The following is a 21,954-nucleotide window of genomic DNA, read 5'->3' on the forward strand; positions in this document are numbered from 1 at the left end:
CATATTTAATCCTTTCTCTCCATAATTCATCCTATCAAGTTGCTTTGGTGAAGGCAACCCAAAAGGACCATGCACCATCGAATCAAGTACATACCAAAATAGTTATGGACTTAGACACTAATCCAACAGTCTCCCACTTGGATAAGTCTAATAACTATTATGCGTATGACTTCAGATCCTGATCTGCAATCGTAGCTTTCCAAAGCCGCTGTCAACTCTGATCATATCAGATACGCGTGTCCTTAGATAAGGGATCATATATTCCTCCATTCTAGATATCATATGAGATATGATTTCAAATCATTCTCTTTGTACTATATCTCGATTCCCGATTTATGACGACTGACTAATTGAACAAATCAAATTAGCCCTAGCCCGGCCGAGAATTTACGTTTGTCATCACTAAATCATCGAGGGGCCCAAAGATATCGCTTTTATCCTACCTTTGATAAAAGGAACGGATAAACTTTGATACAATGCTTTCTTGCACTCACTCACCAAATTACACACAACAATATGTTTTATAACACCAAGTTACTAGTGCGTTTTCATATTATCAATGTGCAACCGATTTGCAAGATACAACTCACACATCTCGGTTTCAAGAATATAAGATGTTATCGTCTCACCAATCACTCGTGATACAATTCATGGAGTGATCCAAGTGAGCGTGGGTTTAATCCAATGCTCAAATCATATTCATAAGCACTCATGAACGTTGCAGCAAACATTTGCTTATGTCTAATACTCTTTTAGACAATCCACACACCAATTCACGACAGTCTTCATTCATATCTACTTCCAACATATGAACGACTGTGGCCCGTTTGAATAGTTCGATTATTCTTAATAAACTCAATTATTCTGGAAGTCAAAACATGCAAATGTGAAACACAAGAATAATACTAATCCCATATGGCCTCAAACCTTTGAGTATAAATAAAACTCATTTTATTTATCACCATATCGATTACTCATTATTTGTCGTTTCGGGTAATCAACTTCTTACTTAAATCATTACACTTGTCCCATGCTCCTAACATGCACACAATGTTTACCTATGGTTCTCACTTTTGTGAAATAGACCAAATTGAGCACATTTCCAATCATTCTCATTTCACAACTCCAAATCCTTTTTCATAAGTGAAAGAATATCAAATTCGTGCTACTTATAGAATATGCTAAATTCTAACATTCTATGCAACGATCTTTTCGTAATGTCACTGCACCAAAATCACAAAGACTATTGCCAATGATATTACAAAGTCCTCTATCGGAGATTGTTACAAAACAATTCCATAGACGTGATGTCTCTCACTCAAAGTACATTCTTTGAACATGCTTTTGCATAAAAGTTTCTAATCTAGACATAGATTTGTCAATATTCAATTCCCAATATGGACACATTTCCATATTTTCCATATGACAACTCATTCTTAATAGAATCTTATCTATTCATAATAATGTCGATATGGTCCATCCAATATGGAAACATTTCCATATTTTCCAATACTATACTTCCAACTACTCACAAGTGACCAATCCTCGGCGAACTTTGGATTGTCCTTTGATAGTTGTTTAATTATCTTAGTCAAAACCGATTCTTGTCCTTTTTCCCTCTAAATGCGCTAGACATTTGGAAAATTTTAGAATGGTCAAATATTAAGGCATTTGCAATCGATCCTATACCCGAAGCGTATGGGACACAACGCATAATGTTTTATTTGCTATGTTCTCAAAATTCGAATTGTGAAGAGGAATGCTGTAATCATAATCGAAATTTTAAGAACACACTATGTACCCTTGACTAAATTTATTAACATTTCTCAACCTAATCCTTTAGATTTGAAATGAAGCATAATATTCTCTCCCTGAATTATAGCAAAACAACTTTACAACCCTTACAAGGTATAACTCTTGTTTTCTATAATTAATATTGCCAACTTGCAATACTTTCCATAATAATCATACAATCATAACTTTTATGCTCCCACTATCATGATGATTACTATAAAACATAACACTTATGCTCCCACTAGCTTCGACATGTATTCATAAACATCTTAACTTTCAGAAAAACAATACCTATTGAATTTCTTAAGTTCATGTTTCTAATACTTAATGCTTTGATAACCTTTTATCAAGGCTTCTTGAACTTATACACCTTTGCCTTAGATAGTTCATATGTGTGTGTAAATAATTGCCAAACGTCACAATTCAAATTATGGAAAGGGATACCGTAACCATAATTGAATTCGAGAATGCAATTTTACAATCACTATCTTCTTAAAATATTTCTAAGTGAAAGCATTTCCTCACAATCATTTTCATGAAGGAGGAAATCTTATGACACTTAGATTTAAATGGTGTATTTGTTCCTATCCATGTGAATTTGTCAAAACCAAAGTTTACGACAAATTCAAACTCATATGGATCGAACTTTCTTAATCTTGATTTCTTGCCTTATGGTAGCACAACTGCCCACCATGTATTCCAAGTAGTTAAGCAGCTCACCTTTTCTTATCAATGTACTTTCCATTGATCAAGGTCCTTGCTTTTTATGCATTCAAATGAGAACTCATAGGACTCACATGCATAATTAACTCGATTGGATTTGCACAGAAACAAAATAATGTCAACACGATGGGTTGTAAACCTCAACTCGTGTGCTAGTGATGATTGATATGGTTTATTTGATTTGTTCTTGAAACCTTTCAAGACCATTAAGACTCCCACTGACTACTTGACATATAAGATTCTCTTGTCAAAACATTTCTTGACAAACAAATATTCAAGAGTTAGTGTACCTTTTATCAAAACACTTCATAAATTGGTCCTAGTTGGTCTTTGTCTTATCCAAGACATCACAACTTTCCACATTTGATGAATGTTATAAACCTTCTTAATACTTATCACTCAATTTCACAATCTTAACTTTAAGACTTGTTTTTGGAATGAAGTGTGATTGACTTCTTGATTTAGCCATTTCTTCAATTCTTGATTCCTCTTCTTAGACATACAATTGTACTAAGACTCACTTAGAGGATCAATTGAGATATGGTTCTTAATCATTAAGACCTATCATAAAGCATAAAAGCTACTCTCCTTTCTTCTTAGAATGGAGAAACTTTTATCTTTCTGCCTACATGATTCTTCTTATTCGTTTTGCTATTGATTTAAACTTTTTCAATCAATTCATAATTACACTTAATCTTGTAAGTATAATCATATTTACTAAACCTTTAGTAAATCATGACGAATATCATTGTTACTCTTATGGTGGACTTGATCAACACGCAACTTTGTGTGCTCGATCTCCTAGTCCTTCACTTGACATTTTGTCAACGAATTAGTCTAATTTCCAAATATGAAATTTCTCATTCAACGTGCAACCAAGTTGCATGATTCCAAGTTTCTGTCCAATTGAAACTTGGGCGATGAGAAACTCTCCCTATTTGGTAAACTCTCGACTTTCCATAAATAACATAATAAGAACCAAATCCATTATTGCTAATAATAGAAACATTTTAACATCAATTTTTCATACACGCCATTGCAAGGATAATATAAAAATCAAAATTTATTTTATGCGGAAAAATTTGTCCTTACAATGCAACTCATTGAAAAACTTATGCTAATACATCTTTCTTAGCAATCTAATTCTAACTCTAAGTAGTAGCTTAAGAATCTAATCTTCGAGAAATGCGATCGAAATCCATTCCTTCACGGTTAGATTCTGCTCACTTCTTCCCTTAAGCTTTCTTTCTTTTCTTCGATCCTTCAAAACATCAATTGTAATCTTATCATATCTAGAATAGAAGCTTAAAAGAGTTAGTTAATGGATTTTACCTATATTAGAGCCATACGTTTCGACTCTCCCATCTCTTAGATCTCTTAGGTAAATAGGGCAGCTTCGTCGCCAATTCCCTTTCTCTTGGCAATAAAAGCAGATTGACTCTCTTGGAACAGGACATGGAACTACTTCAGACATTGCCTTTCTCTTATGATCAAACTTTTCGATCATAGCATGTCTTTCGTTGCCATTGTCTATATCCATAGAGGTCTTGAAGACAGATTCACCAATCAACTTTGCTTTTCTATTGCGCCAAACCATTGCTGATTCAACAGCAATAAGCATATAGGTGAGATCTATAAGGGTCACGTCGCGGTTCATCATATAGTACTCTCTTACGAACTCACTATACGAGTTAGGAAGTGACCGAAGAACCCAATCAACAGCCATCTCCTCACAGACAACAGATCCCAACATTCTTAACCTATCAATGTGTGACTTCATCCCTAGGACGTGTGCACACACCGATTTTCCATCTTTATGTTTACTTGCCAAAAGGGCTTGAGTGATCTTGAACTTTTCAAGCCTTTGAACTTGTGGGTTAGGGAGAATAATTTGAGGAGGAGGAGGAAGTGAAGTATGATCTCTTGTTCCTCGATCGAATCATGGAATATCATCTTCATGTGGAATGCTTGTTCCACGGGATTTGGGAAAACCATAGTTGTCGAACTTTGACATCTACAATACGGGAGAAAACGAATTCAAGTTAGTTGATTGAATGAGTCCTTAGCAAATCACCCAAATGAGATACTAAGGCTAGGACCCAACACAATATTCTACAACTCGGGAGAGGGATGCCGTAACCCTAATTGCAGAATATTTGAAGGTAAGTGAATGACGATTCACTAATTTCCACCACGAAAAAAGAAAAAGAAATTTTAAGTTTTAAATCTATGAAAACTCCTAGATCCTTTGAGATTCATTGAACTTTCAATGGCATGTTTAAATCTCGATATGCCCCTCTTGTTTGTGACTGGGATGCCGAGGATCACAAAGCGGGTGTGAATAACCATGCAAACTACATGGTGCCCTCACATGTTACAGTCACCTATTCGATGTGCCGGTAAACCACACACGCTCCATCGAACTATGACAAACATTGAGTCACCCTTTGCTACCTTTGCTTAGAACCATTTAGTGTGCCGGTAAACCACACACGCTCCACTAACGTCTTCGCAAGGGCACAAAGTGTAATTTCATGGAATTGCATCAATTCACTTTGCCTAAGTAACTAAGATTGGGAATTTGTAAAACATTTAGTTACTTTTGTACTTCATTATACTTATAATAGAAGGTTTTGTCCTATCCTACCCGTTCGGCTAATGACCCTCCACTAGTCAAGAGTGCGGTGGGTAAGAGTGGATACCCATTCAATCGTCATTTTATAGGCAATTTCCTTAAACAACCCTTATAGAACAGCTTTGTGAATGAGGCCTACTAACGGCAAGACTGACTTTTACTCATACATATATATATAATGTTAGACTTTTAATGTTATATATATAGTATAGGGTGTATTTTACACTTTTAAAATACTAGGTGGTTTAATTTAACAATTATACTTTTAATTCAATTAAATTGTTAACCTAAAATTTTATGGATTTATTGAACTTCTTTTAATTATACACCTTAATTAATTAATAAAACCATAAGGGAGTGATTTGAACTTTTCAAAACATTACTAGGGTTTTAGAATTTAACATTCCTAATTAAACTTTTAATCAACTTTTAAATTCCAAAACTTGAGGGCAAGTTTTGAAACATTTCAAAACATTAGAGTTTAGAATTTAAATATACATCAAAATTAAACTATTAATCAAAATTTAAATTCCAAAACTTGAGGGCAAGTTTTGAAAGCTTTTTCAAAACATTAGGGTTTCAACTATTTAAATTTCAAAACAACAAAACTTTTGGGTTCAAATTTAAACTATAAAACCTAAAAGGGAAAATATGAAACTTTTCATAACAACAAGGATCAAATAACAAATAATCTAAATTAACATTTAATCACATAATTATCCATATTTGATTTATTTAATGATTTCTTGCAAAACAATTTACCAATTTAATCAAAATAATTAATCAATTATCACACAAGGAAACAATTATCTTATTAATTGATAAATATCTTCAATTAGATCAAGAATATAGTCAAATATATCATAAAATCGGATTAATATTGATCTAATATGATAAGGTAACTATCCATAAGCAAAAACAGCAAGAAATCGCGAAATATACTCCATCTGACGAGTTGACTCGTCGAGTCAAGCTTGGACTCGTCGAGTCTGCATGGACTCGGCGAGTTCAGCTATGGACTCGGCGAGTCCAGCCTCCAGAAACCAAAAAATCGAATTTTTCAAACATGTCAAGCATCAATACAATAGAAACCAGCCTAGGTTCTGATACCACTGATGGGTTATGGTCCTAAGAACATCCTATGTGCTCATACAAACCCTAATGCTTGGATCTAGGTTTCTCTATTGTACATGCAAGTTATCCAAGACTATAAACCCTAATTCTATCATACAAGTAATCATATTAACATGAGAATAGGTTTATAATATTACCTTGATTGTTATGTAGCAATAACAATCCCAAATCTCCTTGTATTGACTTTGGAAAGCTTAGAGTCACAAGTGTCACTCCTCTAATGGTTCACAAACACCATAAGCAAGAGGATGAAGAGGTGAGAGGTTAGAGGCTGCCCAAAAACGTGTGAAACCCTAGAAGGTTGCTTAGCCACGTTTTTGGTCCTTAAGGGGTCTATATATAGTGAGACAATTAGGGTTATCTAACAAGGAAACCCTAATTTGGTTGCTTAAGCCCTAAGCAACCCATGGAGCCCTTTCCTTAAAGCCTTGGACGATTTCATATGGGCTTCCCCCATAGAATTCGTCCACCTTATAATAAAAGGCAATCCATGGCCCAAATTGCAATTATCTTATAATTACAATTCCAGTCCCTTAAGTTTAATTAATCTCTTTTAGTCACAAAACTAATTACCAATTAATTCTTGAATAATATTAATTAAACAATATGATTTCTCCTTTAATATATTATTCTCATAATATATTAATAAATCATATTTAATCCTTTCTCTCCATAATTCATCCTATCAAGTTGCTTTGGTGAAGGCAACCAAAATGGACCATGCACCATCGGATCAAGTACATACCAAAATAGTTATGGACTTAGACACTAATCCACCAATTTATTGATTGGTTGTACATTGATAATGCGAAACCGCATCAGTAACTTGATGTTATAAAACGCATTGTTGTGTATGGCTGATTAATGAATAAGTAAATGCATATAAGTCGAAGTTTATCTGTTACTTTTATCCCAAGAGGGTAAAAGCGATATCTCGGCCGCTCGATGATTTGATTTGACTTATGTGCCGGGCCCGGTCAGAACTGAATTGATGTGTTCGATTAAGTTCTATGTCAAATAAACCGGAGATCGAGAAACCAAATGCTAGACTAATTGTTCCATAGGATTTTCAACATGATATCTAAACAGAGGACTGTACGATCCCTTATCTAAAGGACAAGATTGATTAGATCAGAGTTTGACAGCGTCTTTGAGAGCTACGATTGCTAATCGGAATATACTTGTATATAGTTACTAGACTTATCCAAGTGGAAGACTGTTGGAATAGTGTCTAAGGCTACAACTATATTAGGCACGTATTTGACCCGATTGAGCATGGTCCTTTTGGGTTGCCTTCACCATAGCAACTTGACAGGATGATTTATAATGAGAGAAGGAATATTATTAATATATTATAAGAATAATATAAGGAATAATAATAATATTATTTGATTAACATAAGTCATAAATTAATTAGGAATTAATTTGGTGACTTAAAGAGATTAATTAAATAAAGGGGTATAAACTGTCAATTGTTTGATAGTTGCACTTTGGGCTATATATCCTTTATGGATAAGGGGTGGACGATTTCTAGGGCTAAGGATAGCCATAAAATCGTCCAAGGCTTATCATGGAAAGGATTTGGATTGCTTAGGGCTTAAGTTATCCAATTAGGGTTTAAGGGTGAAACCCTAGGAGCCTTACAAGTATAAATAGACCCCTAAGGCTGAGGGAATTCGGCACTTGTTCTTAGAGAAGAAACCCTGGCCGAATTTCTCTTCCCTCCTCTCTCAAATCATCCTCCTTGCTAGTTGGTGTTTGTAAGCCATTAGAGGAGTGACAATTGTGACTTTAAAGCCTCAAGGACAACAAGATCAAGCAAGTGATTCAAGGTAAACTTCTAATCTCTGATTTCATATTATTGTTATTGTATATTAGCCATTAGAAGTCTTGGATTCAATGTATGTTCTATTAGAGAAACCTAGATCCAAGCATTAGGGTTGCATGTGCACATAGGAATGTTCATATGGCCAAAACCCATCAATAATCAAATACATTCGGCTACCAAATAAGAGGGCTAACAATCTATACCAATATAACAACTACATCTCATATAAAATGCATACAAAATATACGGATAACACATGCCTTCATCCCCAGAGGTGGCATTTGATTGGTTTCTAGGCTTCGATAACCAAAACGGTGAAGTCCATCGGAAATTTACATTAGCCTATCATGAATCGTAGTTGTTTCAGCTATACCCAGGAAGTCCGATAGGCTAACTCATATCACCCCGTTCCGATGTCTCCTACCCTTTTAGTTTTGCATAATAGAAATACAAGCGGGGAAAGATACAAACAACAATGGCGGTGGTAGGAAGGTCTCGCCGAACATGTTTTCCAATCAAAATCAGTCATAATCTCACCATCGACACACCACCTGCAACCTCATATTCATTACCGTTTATCGCACATCCAACACCGCCTTCCCTTCTTCTTGGTAGTCGTATCGTACATCACCATTCCTATTGTGCACCTGTGTCACACCCCCAAACCAAGATGGCGGAAACGTCCAGGGGCGGGTGACTATCATGTAGTGTATCATAACAGTTGAGTATAAATGTTCAAAGCAAACACAACCAACATATATATAATTGAAAAAGGTACATCATTTGTACGTATTACATGTTTCAAAATATCAATTACAATATGTTGTCAAAAGATTTGTTTAGACGCCTAAGCGTCCCATCCTCAAAACCAGTTGTTACCTGATTTACTGATTTCCTGAGAATACAAGTTATTTGAAAAGAGAGTATCAACATTTAAGTTGGTGAGTTCATAAGCATTTGTATGTATATTTGTAAACCTTTTCTATGAAATGTAGTAATGTTTGTTTTCCGGAAAATCCTATATTTTCCCTAAAATGAGATGTGGCCTTAAATGAACCTAGAACGAAGCGTATAAGTAATTTTCCTACTTAAAATGATGTTATGCAATTTTGTTTGTATATAAAATTGTTTGAAGACTGTCTTTGCTAAAAGTGTCATTGTTGTTTTATGTGAGTTTTAATTTTTATCTTATAACCATGCTTGATTGACCCAGACTGCCTTGTTCGCAACGTTCTTCAGGTGTCGATTTCATTATGACATTTGTCACACCCTGACCTGCCGGTCTAACTGTTGCAAGCAGCTAAGGTGTGGGATTGTCGGTCCCAGTATAGATCTATACACAACTATCACGCTCTCCCTACAAGAGACTCTGGTTATATTTAACAGAACTTTCGTGTGTACTTTATAAGGTACCATGAAGACAAAACTCACTAAACTTGATCAACGAGTTTACATGTTTTTGCGCTAAAAATGTTTGTATAATGATCATCCCCTAAGACTAGGATAGCTATGAAAAATGACGTGAAATCTTTAGATATGCATTTGATAATATTTTACCCTTTGCTCAACAGGATACAAATGGGGTAAAGTTTCGTAAACTATATTTGTATATTTTTGATGCAAAAGACAAGTTTTCAAACAAAATATATATATGCAAATGGTTATATATATGTATAAATTTTAAAAGATGATTTGGTATGTTTCGTAATTGTTGTTTATATTCTTACGTTTTTATTAGAAACTTTGCATGAAATAATCCTTAAGTTTGATAGTAAAGACCTTTTTGTACTTATCACTTTTCTAAAAATTGTAATTAAACATATTTAAATGATCGTGTTTTAACTTCCTTAATGTATAAACATTGCTAAAAAACATTAGAAGGTGTTAATAAATCTATAAACCACTTTTGACAGTTTTGCCCTTTACTGTCCCTGTTTTTAAAAAACTTATAGAAAAATCATCGTAAGTCAAAAGCTGAATCCGTCACCTCTGAGAGTTTATAAAACAAGTCTACTTTGTTCCTAATTTTTATTATGATTTTTAGTGGTCTCAAACTAGTGTGAAAATGAACATCTTCACAGACTGGTCCGAAATCACTTCTGAAATGACAGACAGTTTTATAAAAATCGCCATAAATTGTAGAAAAATCGTATGAACACGTGCGAGTAGTCCTTAGAAAGGTATAAACCTGAGCTATTTGCATATTATATAGTTTTGAAAGATATTAAGTTTAATATGGTCAAAACAGTCCGTGAACAGGACTCAATTTTTCTGTAGAAAACTGTCTTTTAAATTTAAGTTATGTTTAGTGTTCTAACTTGTATTCCCCCCTTAAAACTTGAAGAAAACATGAAAATGTAGGGGTATGAACTCACCTTGTGTGAATACTTGAAGAATGGAAGGTTGAAGATGAAGAACTTTTGGGTGTTGGTTTGATGCTCCAAAACAGCCACTGTTTTGGCTATGTTGCTGTCACGAAAACTTCACAGCAAAAGAGTAAGAAAAAGGATAGTTTAATCACTGTTTTGAATCTATAATTTTGAGTAGCATAACAAATAACTTCCAGGGGTATTTGGTGGTAAAAATATCAATCAAAAGGAAGGTGTAGATGGGTGAAATGGTGGCTGAAACACAAAAGGGACAACAACCCTTTAGTTCACGGTTTTGATGGCTTTGGAAGGAAGTTCTTGTGGCTGAAAATGAGATGAAGGTTAAGAGTAATTCCCTGGAGTATTTGCTGGTAAAATGAGGGTAAAATAAAGAGGAAATTTCGTGGATATGAAGGAGGAAAGAGTGGAAGAGGATAAGGGGACAAAACCTAGACTAGCTTGTGATGGGATGTGAGTTTAAGTGATGTGATCTTGTCTATCCACTTGCTTGGGTGGTTTCTTAGAGATAGGGTTAGTTAACTAACTAACTACTAGTTATTTAGTTAGTTAGGAGTTCTAGTTAAGGAGAGGGAAGGTCTTAATCTCGAAAATTAGAAGAGGGATTAAGAAGCATTCTTAGTAAAATGTATTAAGTGATTAAGCACTTATTAGTTAAGTTGACACTTATCTCCACCAATTCTCTTATCTTAATTGATTTAGACATCATATTCCTTACATGAAAGCACTTTAAGTCATGACTCATAACTAGTCGTTCTTTAGATAATAATACATATGTACAAATACATACATGTATACTTAGTATAAAATAACAATGTAGTTTTTGTGTATTTGAACTTTAATGTTTATGTTTTATTTATTTTATTCAAAAACACTTAAATACATTCTAATTTTACCTTATAATAATTCATTTTATATTTTTTTATATAAAATTTATTGACCAATGTATAATTTTGTGACATTTAACCGGTTAACCATATCGTTAAACACGTTTTGTCACTTTGGTTCGTATATTTGTCAAATGTGGATACTCCACAAGTATTAAGCACACGTTTTACATAGAACCTAACTTAATTATAAACTAGATACATGTTGATACAAAAATTAAGTTTGTTGCGTTCAAATGATGTTATATGCTAATTTTCACAAACCAGTGATGGTTCATAGTCATACATCATAACAAAATTTATCAATAGTTACTTGTTTTATATTTCACAAGAACTTATTTAAATAAAAGAGGTTAAATTCCTTCAACCATTCTTGATAAAATACTCATATTGCTTAATAATCAAAACATAGCATCGTACGATCGTTCAAATTTTACGAATTGTTACAACCTGCAAGTCGATTGAAGGGAAGGGGTTGACGAATCGGGGTAGGGTGGGTTGGGATTTTAGTAAATTTGGGTTTTTTCACTGTGTAAGTGTTTAATTTCGTGAGTGTGTGGATTTCTGCGATGAAGTATATGATCAACAGAGAAGAGAGACATACGGGGTACCGGTGGAAGAAGGGTAGGATGGGGTGGGATTTTAGTTTTTATTTTTTAATTATTTGAATATTAAAGTGAATAAAGAAAATAGAAAAAAAATGAAAAGGGTAAAATTGACTTTTCAAGTGTATCAGGACCAAAACCACAAGAAATTATTAATTTTAGACTTTCCATACAAATTAAAGACTTTTTGGTCCATATCCAAAGTTTTTTACAAACTACAGAAGACCAATTTTTCAGTTTTGTCTACTTTTGGTTTAAAGGTATTTTAGTAGTAAAACAATTTGAAAGTACTATACTTGTAAAAAGATATTTTGATTAAATGTAAATGTTTGATTAATGCGTCATTTTGTAATTGGAAAAGCTTTTGAGATTAAAAATGATTTATAAAGTCATTACTTTGAAAAATAAAGAAAGGGTATTTCCACATATAACTTTGAATAAAAATCCATGTACTTACAAGATATTTCAAATGTCTTACGCATTATCCTTTAAACGGCATGTGTGTCAGATACCAAGTCAAGCTGAAGTTTGTATTGTATGTAGATAGCTTCGTTGAAGGACTTAATAGATCGTGAATTAGCAAGAGTGGAACACTAGAGTTTATATACAGTTATCTTTGTAAATTTTATGTGGTGCTTCCTTATGGTTTGTGATTGTAATACACGTTCGGTTTATTGTATTGTAAAATTTAAAAGCGAAAAGATAGATCGTATATTTCGCTGGACACTGACATTATAGCAAATGATGTCATTTATTTGCTAATTCCCTTTGTATAAAGTGTGGGTGTTACAAAATTGAGTTCAAACACATTTTCCTTTCGATATTTAAATAAGCAAATAATTATTAAGGAAATGTACCTCTCTAAAAGTAATTATCTTTCTACAACTTGACCCAACTTTGATAGTTAGACCTTATCCTCTACTTTTCCAAAGTATAGTGATTATCCCAGCATTCCCTTTTTGTTTGGGTTGTTCACATACACATGGCCTCTTAAAGTTGCCCGGTATGGGAGGTGGGAGACACGTGGGAGGCTGACGTGTCAGCCCCCAAGACGCGTGAACACCGCCCCATGTTCGGTGCTTTGACTGTGACGTGGACGCAGAGACGAACTAAGACGATTGATTCGATTGGCTAATTGCTTTTTTGACCGTTTAGACCATTCCACATTTGACCGTTTGTACATTAAAAAAAATTATTCAGTTACTAACAACTTTCTTTATATATAACACTCATTTTTCATTTCAAAAACACATGCTCTTTCAACACAAACACACATATTCACCAAAAAAATACTTATTCCTCACATATTTTTATGGATCTAAACCAAAATATCTCACCCACCCTTAACACCCCCAACATTCCAAATGATCCATTAGCAAATCTTAGCTACATGCAATTGATAACATCTCCAATTTAACAACAATCTCTATTCACCAATCTTCTATACCACCAACAACAACCACCACAATTCAATCAACCCCAATTTCAAGCCTTTCAACAACAACCTTATCCGCAATTTCAACCCCAAACTTCCCAACGTCAACAAGCTTCACAACCATCTCAAGTTCCATTATCTCAATCTCAACCTATAAACCTTAACAATAACGACGACGACGAACGAGTTAAAGAAACACAACCAAGTCGTAGAAGGCAAAAAAAATCAAAAGATCCAAGGGAAAATAAAAGTAATAGCAATGATTTCAATATTTTTTCAACCGCGTTGTACTAATTCAAAATTACCAATAATGGTAAACCATTTCCCATCCAAAAAAACGTGAGAAGTTTGTTGCAATTGTTTAAAATGGGTCTTTTATTCGGATACGACATAATCGGGATCTACCACCAGTTCCAACAAAAGACATAGAACGTTCGAGTCGAACATTGGTGTTAACCTCGACCTCGATGATGAGTTCGACGCCACCGAGGGAGAGTGTCCACTGTACGTCCTACTTCGTCGACCACCGGGAAGGGACAAAGCGAGAAAAAGGGGTGTCTTAAAGCGGAAAATCAACCAACAAGGACGTAATAACAAATAAAATAGACAAAACTCTAAATCTTTTGGGAAAAAATTTTGAATCAACACAGGAAGCTCGTCGGCGAAAAGTAGCACTCACCGATCTTCAAATTATGAACACGATTCCGCAACCGAATCTCGACCCAGAAAATTTAAGAGCATTTTTAAAAATTCAACTAGAAGTTCTTGACAAATATCGTAACTAGATTCTATGTTTTTTTTATGCTTTTTAGTAATTTAGGTTTAATTTTCTATGTTATTTTTATGTTTTTTAGTTTTTTTTGTTTTTAGTTTTGATTTTCTATGTGTTTTTATGTTTTTTTTAGTAATTTTGGTTTAATTTTCTATGTTTTTTTTAATTAATGTAATGCGGTTTCAATTCATTTAAAATATTTTATTACGTTTTAAATTATGTTTTTATTTAATTTAATCAGAAAAAAATAAAAAAATAAAATTTTGGAGTGGTAACGATTTCGTTTGTCTAGTGGGTTGGTTGTGAAGCTGACACGACATAGAGGTGACAACACTAGATGGTGGTAGGTTGGTGATGAAGCTGATGTGACGAAAAGATAGACTGTATATTTCGTTGGACATTGACATTATAGTATATCGTGTCATTTATTTGCTAGTTCCCTTTGTATAAAGTGTGGGTGTTACAACGTTGAGTTCAAACACATTTTCCTTGCCATGTTTAAATAAGTAAATAATTATTAAGGAAATATACCTCTCTAAAAGTAAAATTATCTGAAAATAAATTGTACCTTTCTACAACTTGACCTAACTTGGATAGTTAGACCTTATCCCCTACTTTTCCAAAGTCTAGTGCTTATCCCAGCATTCCCTCTTTGTCTGGGTTGTTCACATGCACATGGCCTCCTAATCTTTTCTTCTTGCATGTTCCCTTATTATGCCATTCAAAACAAGTTTTTGAATGGACCAACTTCTTATCATACCAAGTCCCCTAATTAGTTTTTTTTTTTTTTTTTTTTTTTTTTTTTTTTTTTTTTTTTTTTTAATAAAGTGCTTTCTTGGTTCTGACCACTGGTGGAAGTGGTTTTGTATATGTTGTGGGCTAAAAACAACTACAATTTAATTACTTAATGTTCCCCTTGTAAGTGTCTATGAACATTGATTTACTAATGTAATTACTTACAAACACATTAGGTTGTTGATTTGCATTATTCATGGCTATACACGCATTTAAGGAATTCCATATATATCTCAAAGTCTACAAATGCGATAGTTGTATACATGGAGATCATAAAAGCCTAGCCTAACTTAAAGATATTTGACTCACCTACCACACACCATAACCTGCAATCCATAAATGAAGAATAAGGAAAAACAATTCATTATCAAATGAAGATGGATTAAAGTTTAGCATAATGAATATATATTGATAATGTATCTAATAAAACTGTAAATGTAATTGTATATACGTGTTTATAAATGTTAGAATAAAAGGTTAATAAGGATAAGTTTGTAGTTTACCACCTATTTACAGAATAACTGGAATTAAATCCCATTATATTTTTTTAACCAAGTAGATGATAAAATTTCAATTCCTCTAAATTACAAATTCGCTAAATTCCAATTTCTTACATAAATTTCAATGCCTTTCAGAAAAGTATGTCAACCAAATTAACACCCTTTATTTGTCTAGTCGAATGTATTGATATATGTATTCGGTTCGATTTGATTAATTTGGCATTTCCACATATTTTTCCAAATCGAAAGGTTAAACGTTTGGTGCCAAACCCAAACCCAAACTTTTAATTTTTCTTATTGTAAATTTTTTCTAAAATAGTTTATATAAGAAAAATACTATGATTCAAAAACGGAATTACACAAAGGGGATGAAATATGAATACTAATTCACTAAACTACCATACACTAAGACTCCTAATCGAATAGAACCATAGAAGTGCCACAACTACCTACAACAACAAAACCATGGAAAACAGCGGTTCACTTAAACCGGGTTCACATCTATCCTACTTCCTACCTTGTTCTGATGTTCTCTACTCCTCGTCAGATGCTTCTTCCCGAACCGGCAACCGGAGGAGGTGGACCTCCTTCCTCTGCCTCCTTCTTCTGCCGCATTTCCAGAACTTTCCGGTGGTTATTAGAGTGAACTTCGCTGGAAAAATTCGGGCTACCCGCCGGTCGATACTCTGGAAAAAGCCGACCCGACTTGAACCGGACCCCGCATGCATTACACAAAGTTTTGGCGCCTAGTGGACCGGCTCGCCACTGTGGAGTTTTCTGAACGAGGCAATGACTGCAACGCCGAGGCTGCTGCGGCCAGCCGGACCCCGGCGTGTCAGCAGTCGCCACCGGCTTTTTCTTCTTCTGCCTCTTAACCGTCGGCGGTCTGCCTAAAATTTCCTGCGTGGGTAACAGAGCGTTTGAAGTACAGGACGAAGAGGAGGAACATGAATTTGAGGAATCCGTCAACGAAGACGACAACCGGAGTGACCAAACACGGCCGCCGGTACGACTCCGCTTGCTTCTCGCTTTTTTCTGAACCAAATTCCTAAATGAAGGATTTACAGCGACGAGATTTACAGTTTCTGTCTCCGGTTTCCTCTCCGAGCATGTTAAGAAGTAGCCGCCGCCGGAAAATGAGTCTTCGACGAATTGTGACACCCATTCAAGGTCAGCCACATCATCTACCTGTTACAAAAGGTTCAATTTTCAAATCCAACAATCTTTAATTCACCAAAATGAAAATAGGTTAATTAATTCGCACCGGAAAACAAAGTTCCGTGTCGGAGACGATGGTGGTGGCTTTGTCCTCGTTGTTCACTATTTTCACCGGAGAAAGAGAGGAGATTTTGTCGTTTTTGGAATCATCTGTGTGTTTCAGAACTTGGGAATTATCGTCTTCTTCGAGAAAACTGCCGTCTGAGGAGAAATCCAGTAAACCGTCTACGAAGAAATCGTCGCCGGAGACACCATTCACGGCCCAGAAATCATCGGAAAACGACGGTGTAAAGTGGTTTAATTTAACACCTGTAGAACTGGTTTTTGATGCTTCTTCAACACAGTACTCCATTTGCTTCTTTTTTCAACTATAATACACTACACCCATTAAAACATTCAGAAACTGAATAAAGGAAGCATATAAACATGTTATATGTAATGTAAGAAGTATCGAAACAGAAATAACCTGCATAACAAAAGGTTGGGAGAAGGGGGAAATAAATGGAGGTTTACTATGATTTGATGTTATCAAGGATAAGAAGGAGAAAGTAGTTGCGTTATTAGTTAGTAACCCCACATGCATGGAAAAAAAACAACTGAGTTGATCGTTTTATCTTGAATTATTTTGTATTATTAAATTGATAAAATTATCAAAATATATTATTACCCTTTCATAAATTTTATCAACTTAAAAATTAAATACTGTTTATATTACATAGAGCATCACCATCTCAAGAAGTACGGACAAAAAAACTCAAATACCAATTAATTTTAACAAAACAGTTGATTTACAACAAAAATTATGGCTTAAACTTTTGCCAATTTCGAAACACCTCATTTCTCACTTCTCGATACATAAAATTCAAAATTAATTGGCCCACTGCTTTTTGACAAATTTGCAAAAATAGTTGACTTCGTATTGTCAGGGCCACCACCATCTCCGCCGCATTAATTACCTTTCTTCGAAATTTGGATGTCACTCCCGCCTTAAATACATTTTTTAGAAATCCAGAATTTAATCGTATCATATATTCGAAAAAGAATTTAAACAACATCCACAAGATCCATGTCGTTATGTAATAACTGAATTATAAAATATTACAATTCAAATAACTGGATTTTAGCCACAGCCCTGCTAGTGTGGTAATAAAATTTAGCCACGCAAAAAAAATAAAAATGAATTTTAATTTTTTTTTAAATAATTTTTATTCAGTGAAAAAGGATGACATCATTTGGTGACCACCTTGGATGCCTACGTATATGTACATTTCTTTTCTTATTAAATCTCATCACTCTCTCTGTTTCATCTTTGTCTTCCTCCCCTAGCCTCTCTTCAATGACAATCATAAAGCTATCTTCTACACTAATGCTCTCCTCTTACTACTAACCTCTCCCTTATATGTCTCTCTTAATGGCCAGTTGCGAATCCTCCTACCTCGTATTATACATAGTTTACAATATAGTATCTTTAATCTGTGATTTGATTAAGTTAAGGATGATACATGAATGTTTTTATATGATTAAATAGTGTTTGAAACCTAGTATAAGCAATATAAATCATTAATATTGGTGTTGGAAGCGTTGTAGTATGATTAGCAAAGTATGTTGTCGTTTTTGGACAAAAGTGATTACTTGTTTCCATGAGGCATGGAGAACTTCTCCCTAAGCCATGTACTATATCTTTAGGAATATCACAAAAAAAAAAAAAAAAAAAAAAAAAAATCATAACTTAGCCTTAAGGATTTGGAGAAGAATTCGGTTGCTTATTGTTACCCTAGGGTTAAGTATTGAGTGTTTGATAGTTAAAATGTGTTAAACAAGTTTAATAACATTAATTTGTTAATCAGGGATGGATTAGTGATAATGACTTTTGAATATGGTTACCTAGGTGATACTTGATATCTCGTTTCATCTATTGAAATGGTTTGGAAGGTCTGCTACACTTGTGAGATGGGTTCATTATCCAAGAAAACAAGTTCATGTTAAACATTCTACTTTGAACTTTCTTATTCGAAATGCTATACGCATATACAATGCAAAGTACTATATGTAATACTTATGCATTCACCAAATGATTTTTGTAAAGTGTTTTTAAGAGGGGGACAAACTTCTTGTTTTGAAATAAGATTCATAATATCATATTATGACTGTGTGCATCTAGTTAGGATGGGTTGATACTGTTTAACCTGGTATCCGATTAGAGACTCGAGATTTTTTTAGTAGCCCACATAAAACTAATATTTAGAAGATATTTTATTTGAAACTTAAGATGTATATAAGGATATTTATTTTACATTTGTCTATTGATTATTTTGTTACACTCATGTATATCTTGACACTTTAAAAATTTTAAAATAGGAGTTGACCATTTGAAACATTTTCAACTAATTGTTTTTTTTAAATGATTCCATTTTATGAAATTTACTTTATATAAATTTTATATTTCAAATAGCTCATAGTAAAGAACATTTCACTTAAATTTGTTGTGTTCCAATCCAACCATTTAGTTATGGGCCCCATTTGATACGCATTTTTCCAGGTCCAACCAGATCTTTCTGGCTGAATGGACTGGAAAGACTGTTTTATTTGCACAAAAGAAAAGGTCTTTCCCGGTAAGATATGTCTTTCCCAGAAAGCCCCAAAATCATATCTTTCTGGCTGAAGAGGCTGGAAAGACAATTATACACTAAACCCCGCCTCTTTATTTATTGTATTGTTAATTTTTTTAAATAACTTTTTTTAAATTTAGTTTTTATTGAATTATTTTTTTTCATCATTCAGCACAGTCAATCAGATGTACAATCAAACAGCATGGTTTCTTTCCCAGTCAGAAAACTTTCCCAGACAACACTTTCCCAGACAGAAACTATCAAACGTGACCTTAGTCTGTTTAAATTTCTAATTATATATTTCAAATTGAATTAGTTTTAGACTCTATAATTTTGTTTGGTAAGTTTTGTCATTATTATAGATTTTTTTCTATAACTGGCCTTATCAATCAAAACGTAAATTGGTTTTTGTTATCAATCAAGATGTTAATTGGTTTTTGTTAGTTATAATCTTTAAGATATATATGAATTTTTCTTTTACATGTAATGTAAGACCATAAATAAAAATATCTCATTTAGTTTTTTATGGGTCAATGTAAAAGTAACAAAAGAATATATGAAATGATTCGTTTTTGTACAAAAAACCGCATCATAGACTAACTACGGAATTTAGCATTGAGATATTATTTGTTTCCCGTTCTAAAAAAAGTTATATTTGTTGTGTTAATGGACATTTTTTTATTACTACACTAAAGTATATCTTGTACAATAGATGATTGCATATAGAGTTTTTGTCGAACATTAATTGGTCAAGACTTGTTAACCATAACATATGACTAATGTCTACTAATATTAATATTTGCAAGATTTGATCTCCGTTGCAGTATGAAGATGCTATTGACATAATTATGATAATCCAAATATAAGTTTCACAATCGCTTTCATTGCAAACAAAAAAAATCATGAAATTTGGGAGGAAAAATGTGTCTAAAGAATTCTTGAAGCACAAAGGGTAATACAGGAGTAGTGGGACAATTCATGATTATAGAAACAAAAAGCCAAAGGGAAAGGAACAAAGCAAGGCATGCCTTGGAAGCAAAGAGTACATAACAGCCAAATTACTTGTTGTCCCCTTCCTATATTCATTTAAATATAAAAAAGTAATAATGTTTCATAATAGTGTAACTACATACATATGTTACTACGCAACAATTTATAAATGATGTAATATTTAGGTGATTGATATGAAAGCTCGTACAATCATTACTTTGGACCATCATTGAGAGATTGAGCCGTGATATGAGCGTGAAATGGATGTGGCGTTTTCTTGAAAATGATCATGCTTTGTGGGTTCGGGTTATGAAAGCAATCCGCGGTGACGATTGTCTTTTGATCAATAATTTGGTCGGGGTGCATCAAAACAGATGTTAGTCTAATATTATTCGTGTCTCTAATAATTGCATAATAAAAGTGTAAGGACCCAACTTTTTATCAGAGTTTTACAATAAACATTAAAAAACAAGCGTTTCAAAAAATTTTACATCCTAGAATACATTCGGGTTTACAACATATTTTAATCATAATTTAATGCAACAAAGATATATCAAATAAAAATCTGCATCTAGTATCATTGGTGTTACTACCTCCTTTCGTACTACGGCTACTAAAGTACGACTACTACATGAACTTGCAACATATGAAAAACTACAAACATCAGACAACAAATTTGGTGAGTTATATATAAACCACTCTATTCTTATATTCTCATATTCTATCACTCTATTCCTCTATTCTCATCTTCCCATACTCTACCATTTTCTTTTCTCTTTAAGACCCACATGGTCTAGGTCTAGTCACATAAAATAACTACATCGATCATGTAGAGTGGCAACATAACTCTAACCTTACCGGTGTACAATCATCTGAACTCAAACCTCTCACTTTGATCCATCGTGGATCCTTTAGCCACATTTCATTTCAAGAATCCCTCGCGAATTTCAATGATCCCTTACGGATCCACTACATATAATCCCTTACGGATCCTCTACATATAATCCCTTGTGGATTACAATGATCCCCTACGGACCATCTACATAAAATCCCTTTGCGGATTACAATGATCCCTTACGGATCCTCTATCTATAATTCCTTGTGGATTACAATGATCCCTTACAGATCCCCTATGTATAATCCCTCGCGGATTACAATGATCCCTCATGGATCCTCTATGTATAGTCCTTCGTGGATTGCAATGATCCCTCACGGATCCTCTAGGTATAATTCCTTGCGGATTACAATGATCCCTTGTGGTGTGGATCACAATGATCCCTTGCGGATCCTCTACGTATAATCCATCGCGATTACAATGATCCCCAACGGATCTACTACTTATAATCCCTCACTGAGTACTTTGACTGGCTATCTTTTACTTTCACTTTCTACTCCTTTACTCAATGTGTGTGTGTGTGTGTGTATATATATATATATATATCTTATTATCTCTCTATCTCTCCATATTTCTATCTCTTCTCATTCTATCTAGATCTCTATCTCTTCTAATTATCTCTCTATCACCAACCCTTCTCATTTTCTCTCTATCTCCAACTCCTCTCATGCTCTCCATCCCTATCTTTTCTCATTATCTCTCTACCTCTAACTCTTCTTATTCTCTCTCTATATATCTATCTCATTT

General features: G+C 33.9%; 1 protein-coding gene and 1 long non-coding RNA gene across 4 annotated transcripts; both read right to left on the reverse strand.

Annotated features, from left to right (window-relative positions):
- Positions 1–8,253: 8,253 nt before the first annotated feature.
- LOC145090573 (uncharacterized) lies at positions 8,254–10,847 on the reverse strand. The gene is made up of 2 exons (XR_013701655.1): positions 10,490–10,847; positions 8,254–9,009 (listed from the first exon to the last, which is right to left on the reverse strand). It is a non-coding gene; the product is annotated as an uncharacterized LOC145090573 (long non-coding RNA).
- A 4,967-nt stretch (positions 10,848–15,814) lies between these two features.
- On the reverse strand, positions 15,815–17,317 carry LOC145087322 (GATA transcription factor 7-like). Of its 3 annotated transcripts, none has more exons than XM_079025262.1 (3): positions 17,180–17,317; positions 16,760–17,091; positions 15,815–16,683 (listed from the first exon to the last, which is right to left on the reverse strand). In XM_079025262.1, the coding sequence occupies exons 2-3, from the start codon at positions 17,063–17,065 to the stop codon at positions 16,039–16,041; spliced, it is 951 nt and encodes a 316-aa protein (XP_078881388.1). In that variant the 5' UTR covers positions 17,066–17,091; positions 17,180–17,317; the 3' UTR covers positions 15,815–16,038. The 3 variants fall into 3 exon arrangements, with proteins under 3 accessions (XP_078881388.1, XP_078881390.1, XP_078881387.1); XM_079025264.1 differs by having other exon boundaries at positions 16,760–17,081; positions 17,180–17,280; XM_079025261.1 differs by lacking the exon at positions 17,180–17,317 and having other exon boundaries at positions 16,760–17,173.
- Between the last annotated feature and the right edge of the window lie 4,637 nt (positions 17,318–21,954).

The sequence above is a fragment of the Lactuca serriola genome, chromosome 2 (assembly GCF_051521515.1).
Source record: "Lactuca serriola cultivar US96UC23 chromosome 2, Lser_US96UC23_V15, whole genome shotgun sequence".
NCBI lineage: Eukaryota > Viridiplantae > Streptophyta > Magnoliopsida > Asterales > Asteraceae > Lactuca > Lactuca serriola.